The 6,166-nt window shown below is 41.6% G+C and overlaps 1 protein-coding gene across 2 annotated transcripts in view; it reads left to right on the top strand.

Moving 5' to 3' along the window:
- The first annotated feature begins 902 nt into the window (after positions 1-902).
- The window catches only part of LOC111874372 (peripheral plasma membrane protein CASK), a 220,282-nt gene continuing 215,018 nt past the window's right edge, over positions 903-6,166 (top strand). For both annotated transcript variants that reach the window (XM_033755435.1, XM_023869822.2), the window contains exon 1: positions 903-1,535. In XM_033755435.1, coding sequence (XP_033611326.1) covers positions 1,477-1,535 — 59 coding nt within the window. In that variant the 5' untranslated portion in view covers positions 903-1,476. The remainder of the gene's footprint in view (positions 1,536-6,166) is intronic.

The following is a 6,166-nucleotide window of genomic DNA, read 5'->3' as shown; positions in this document are numbered from 1 at the left end:
CTTATCCTCCTTGACTTGATCATTCTAATTATACTTGGAGAAGAGTACAAGTTATGAAGCTCCTCATTATGCAGTTTTCTCTAACTTCCTATCACTTCATTCCTCTTCGGTCCAAATATTCTCCTCAACACCCTCAGCTGTAATGTGGAATAAGGGTGACTATATAATAAGTATTTAAGACGGAAATATATGTAAAATGAATGTTATATTAATGCAACAGGATGCCTAAATACAATAATTCGAAAAGAAAATACTGGGTGTATCCGTTCTTCCATGACAATTTAATCTAACGCTTATATTGTTTCGAAATAACTTAACTTGGATCCAGACTCCTTCGTCTCATGAGAAATTCTTTCCAAAGCCAAATCTATTTTGTCCTGCCTTGCATAGTCTGGGTGGCGTTTGTTACATATACCAGGCTTTTGCTCAATTAACTGCACAAAAACAAAATTAGCAACTTCGACAAACCTACGCGACATCATAAGAAACAAATGAATCACCTAAACGCGTTTTAAAACAGTTCACACTAGGTAACCACGACGCAAAGAAATTGTGAGATGATTGGCATTCTTGGTTTCCTGGAAGTTGAGTTTCTCAGTCTTTCTGCGAGTTGCGTTGCCGTTTCCTAAATTGGCTCCTCTCCATTCAAGTACGTGTGTTGAACGCTGGCTGATATGAATTCTCGGAAATTGCGGTCGCGTTGCGATTGCCAGTTGTCTTAGCGTTCCCTTGCGCAAATGTTCCTGTGACATTTCATGTTGCCAAACGATGCGTCAAAGACTGTGTCGAAACCTAACTACCATGTACTATGGTACAGCTTCTCTTTCGCGCTCTTTCATTGTTTGGCGAGCCATCTTCCGGCAAAATATGCAAGTTCTCATTCGATAGCCGATCGTGTTGGTACGCACGCGTGTTTAATGTTAGTGGGCTGTGGTAGCTACTACTAGCCGGTAGGGACAAAAAGTAAACCATGAGGTGCTGATGTTGGACGTGTTCTGCGCGTTTCTGAATGAGTGCGTGTCAAAAAAATTGTGTGACGGTTACGTGTTATCGTGCGGGAATTTTGTGAAGCTCGTGTGCATAGATTTTTCTTCTATTGTACCTTGTATAACGAACGTGACGTGTCACCGGGCGAGCTCGTCTTGGATACACCGTAGTAGGGTCGCAGGTTTCAAAGCGGTCGCGAGTGAAAGTGTTGCTGTTACGCGGTTCGGCCATATTTTAGCCCTGCCCGGCTGGTTGGCTGGGGCAGTAAAGTGAGGGGTTAGAAAATTGAAAAACAGACACGCCCCACAATCGTGAAAAATAGCTTACAGTATGTATGTATGAATGTGAGTGGTGTCCATGCTTACATGTGACATTAATGGTTATGTATGACCGTAGTATCTGCGGGCCCGGCAAGTGAGTGACAAGTGAAATACAGAACCCACGAGAGATTCCCACGCAAGCTGACCGCCGGACTGTCTGCAGCGAAACATGGCTGACGACGAAGTGTTATTCGATGACGTTTATGAACTCTGTGAAATCATTGGCAAGTAAGTTACTAGAACATGTCCGGTACAATGTGTATGCACAGCCCATAAATCTACATCCGTCCATGTCCAGTTTTACTTGTTGCTAATCAATGTTTATCTTCTGTTAAGAGGTTATGAAAGCATGTTTTTATTCATACACTGTTACTTTTGTCTGCGCCAAAATGGGCATAGTATGTTCACCGAAATGTTCATTAATCACAGTTTGTACATATAATAAACTGGTTGTTAGTGGAAGAGCCCATCAGTGAAAGTGGACGACCCCATCAGGCAAGATAAATAAAGATCTTGGGCGAGCTCTATTACTAAATTGTATTAGAACATTGTTTGACGAAAGTTTGACTGAACTTTAGAGAGGCTGAAGAGAAGAGTGACCAGATCAGTTGGATTAGGAAATTAGGTCCGTAATTAGCCAAAAGTCAATTCATTTAAGAAACATTTTTGTTTGAATTTACTGTATGCTTCGTTTATTGCAAATATTTGCTTGTTTCCACATTTAATTAAAGGTGATGTTTTCTAAATTTATAATTGAATGTATAATCACGTTGCTCCCACGCTGAAAATTTACTGTCATATGTAAAACTGTGGAGGCTAGCTAGAATAAGTTTTTATAAAACTGGTGGTAAAAAATGAAGCAAATGATCATTTCCAAGTTCTTCAAGTTAGGGAGAGAGGGACATAGATATCTTCTAATTGTAGAAATATACCTTCTCTGTCAGGAGGCACGGCCATAAGGAAGTGACTGCAAAGAATCCCCTCTCCACCACAGAAAAGAGTTGCTTAATGTAGAAGCAGCAATATACTTTGTAAACCAATTCTTCAGTTCTGAAGATCAGAGCTGTAAAATGATAATTTCAGATAGAAGCATTTCTTCCATATATTTTTAGATGACTTGCCAATGTCATGGCCATGCTGATGAATCAAGTGAATATGTTTTTATAAATTTTTTCCTATCCCAAGATTGTTTCTTCAGTGATCATTTGCCCATTTCCACAAAATATGTGCATCAGCAGAAATCAGATGGAAGTGATAAGTTCATTGGAGCACACATTATAGAGATTGTAGTCCTTTTATCTTCCAGACAGCATAAAATTCTTCAGTTATTCTGCCATTAGGAGCTCAGGATACCGCATTTTGTTACTGATTAATTTCACTTTGATATAGCTACGGGCTGTGGACTGGACGACCGAGAGGTCGGAGTTGGAGTCTCGGTAGGGTCAAGAATTTTTGCATTTCAACATCGTCCAGGTCGGCTGTGGGATTCACCCAGCTGTCTATCTCATGGGTACCAGGGACTCTTTCCCCGGGGGTAAAGCGGCTGCGGCGTGAAGCTGGCCACTTACCTTTAACTAGCCACGATGTCAAGAAATTTTGGATCTATACATCCACTCCCCCATACATCTGCATGGCGTAGTGTTTAATTAGTTAAACACTGGGACAACTTTAACTAAATTGAGCTGAGCCATATTTGAGAAGCTGCCAGCTATTAAGAAGTTTCCAGCATTTTGTGGAACCCGGAGGTTCATTACCGTGTTCACAAGAGCCCGCCACTGGTCCGTAAACATAGGCAAGTCACATATGCTGTTCTTGCACAGCATTCGACCTGTTATTTGCTCTTCCCGTTCAGTTTCATTGCCTACCTACATGATTCTGCCGCAGCCAAGCAGACTTTTGCATCTCTCGGAATAATAAATGTGAATTTTTAACCCTCTGTTTTTGTGTTATAATTGTTTTTGGTATGGCACTAACTTCACCGACAAGCGGCGGTCACGCGAAGGGTGTAGTTCGCGTACGGACTAGAACCACGGATTTTTTTTAGTAGAAGAATTGTACAATAAAGACTACTGCAGTATAGTAACATGATGCACACAGCTATGATTTCCAGCTCCATCACTTGTGAAATAGTTTGCTTGGACACATCGTAACCATGCGTAAGAACAAGGCCATCCTGGAGGGGGGGCACTGGGTCGATAGTTTTTGTATGGCCCGTAAGCTAAACAAGGCTGAAGAGATGTAGTCCATATCGTAATATACACAGTTTCCGAATTATTTCTTTGTTCATTTGTTCTGTGAATGCCCAAGGCTATTACGGATAAACTTTATGAACATGTTAACAATGTTAAATAAGGCTACAATTTTAAATATAATGGGCTTTTCAGCTCGCTGCTAAAATTGCCCCACAGAATACAAACGGGTTATATCGGCGACGTGTTTTTGCTTCGTGAATTAGAATATTTTTATGAAGACAGTCGTCTTCTGGGTTTAGGCGCCGTGTAACCCAGAAGACGACTGTCTTCATAGTCATCGCCGTGAAAACCTCAAAACTTACATAGAATATTTTTAGTTCAGAGTTTGTAGGCATGTGTGTGATTCTCTTCAGTTTTTACATGCCTATCTTCAGTGGTGATATAATTATTGTTAAGAAACAGAAAGAAATTATAGATTTAATGGAGTCGGTGTTTTGTTGTCTTGGGTCAAGAAAGAAACAAAGTTTCCTTATTTTTGGAATTTGTAACCGTAAATAATTTTAGGAGCCTATATTGTCACCAGGCCGGTCACGGTAGGGTCTAAGGCATGTACTGTCTTCGCTCGATTGGAAACCGGGATCGTGGGTTCGAATCCTACTCAGGGCATGGATGTTTAGTTTGTGTGTGTGCGTTTTTCTGTGTTTGTGTACAGGTAGAGGCCTTGCGACGAGCTGATCACCCGCCCAAGGAGTCCTACCGAATGTGTAAGATTTAGAAAAACCGAAGTGAACGGATAAGTTCATGGAGGTAGGCCTAGGCCCACTGGGGCTGTAGTGCCAAGGAAAAAAGATATTGTCACCAGTATCGCTCCCAACCAACAAGTTCGTGCCTCCGTAATGTTGGTATTACTGACTGTAGGAGTTGAAGCGTGTGGATAGATATACAGACACGACCGGCCCTGTTTGCGTTAGTTTCATGTACGTCGTGCAAAGAACGCATAATGAGGTGAAACCTGAAAGTCAAATCGCACACACTGTTTTTTTTAACGCAATAGAGGCAGTATGCCGCGAAATTTTACTTAGGAAAACCAAAGAGAATGGATTTGATTATTGAACGTTTCATTGTCAGAGATGCTCATATTTTTGCCGTAAATAATTGTAGAACATACTATAAATGCTTGTGAATATGAATTTGTTGAAAACTTAGTTGTATAGTTACACAAGGGCATAGCGGCCTCCGTAGTCTAGAGGTAACGTTCCCACCTCATGACTCGTAGTACGCGGGTTCAAATACCCGGCGGAGGTCGTCGAATTTTTAAGGGCGGAAAAATTCAGGGAACAAGTCCTCCGGGAGGGACTTTGAGCCGTGGGTCCCGTGTCGTAGCTTTACGGCACGTAAAAGAACCTCATATCTCCAAAGGAGGTCACTGAGCCAAATTAACGGACATTTCCCTCCCATCAGCAGTCTCTAACACCTCTGGTAGATGGGGGAAGCATTATAGATACCTCTCAGCTAGTAGAGCCGGTCTCGCTGGCTGGGTGGGACTGATGGTAAGCACCAATACCGGTAGGATATAGAGGCTGGTAGAAATCATAGAGGGAAGCACAATGGACCACTACAGGTCTAAGTGCATGGGGAAACCCACCCTCTCTAATAACTAACTAACTAACTAACTACACAATGGCATGGAGTCAGTTTAATAAGACAATAAGGAAATTCAGAAGTTGTTTTCTGTTCTTTTTGCACCCACTTGTAGCATAGGGCATCCGTGAAAGGCTTCGTTGCACTTCAGTTTCTTAGGGCGAGAGCACACCAAGGAAACTGGCAACCGCAACTCAACCACAATTTCCGAGAATTGTTATAAGTCTCAGTTGAACACATGTTACTGAATGGAGCAGCGCAAATTGAGGAAACGGCAACGCTCAGGAAGTCTGACGGCAAGCCTTGCACACAAATTGTCTCGATTGGTGAACCGACAAAAGCATCTCAACGTCGCTCGCTATCCACCACCAGCTGAGCAAATCCAAAACTTATGTTCTTTCGCCGCATTTTAATTGAATCATTTCAATATGTTAAACAGTTTTTGAATTATAAGTTTTTATAACCTCTTTATTCCTTCTCGATTGCCCTGTATTGTAAAAGAGTAAAATGGTTATTAATACGACATTTGATAAACCAGTAGTGGTTGCAGTCGTGGCTTGATATATTATTTTGAAATGAAGAAGAATATAAAGGCGGTTGTGATTAGATTTACCGCTTTGGATACTGTCACGTGTCCGGGGTTCCGTGACAAATAATTAATGGGTTGTGGCTTTGACGAAGCGGTTTTAATGGACAGCTCATTTACAATTACACTTACAATCACTCTGACATAACTTCTTCCATACGATGCAACCCGACTAGTCCATAATCTCTGACCTCTGATCTGGTCTTCTCGCCGCTCCTGTCTTATCTACGCTGCGGTCTGATCTTATCTCTCTGGTCTTAATTCCCACCTCCTCGGATGTGATCTCCTCTGGTTATAGCTGGTGTAATCTCCATGAGGTATCATTCTTATTATCAAAGTACACGTCAATAATGCAACAGTATAAAAGACATCAAGATTATATCTCACTAAAAATGTATTTTAATACTTTACTTTAGTTCGCTGGCGGACTAAAACCACGG

The sequence above is a fragment of the Cryptotermes secundus genome, unplaced genomic scaffold (genome assembly GCF_002891405.2).
Source record: "Cryptotermes secundus unplaced genomic scaffold, Csec_1.0 scaffold197, whole genome shotgun sequence".
Classification (NCBI taxonomy): Eukaryota; Metazoa; Arthropoda; class Insecta; order Blattodea; family Kalotermitidae; genus Cryptotermes; species Cryptotermes secundus.
Note: the sequence above shows the minus strand (reverse complement) of the source record. Positions and strands in the feature narration are given on the sequence as shown.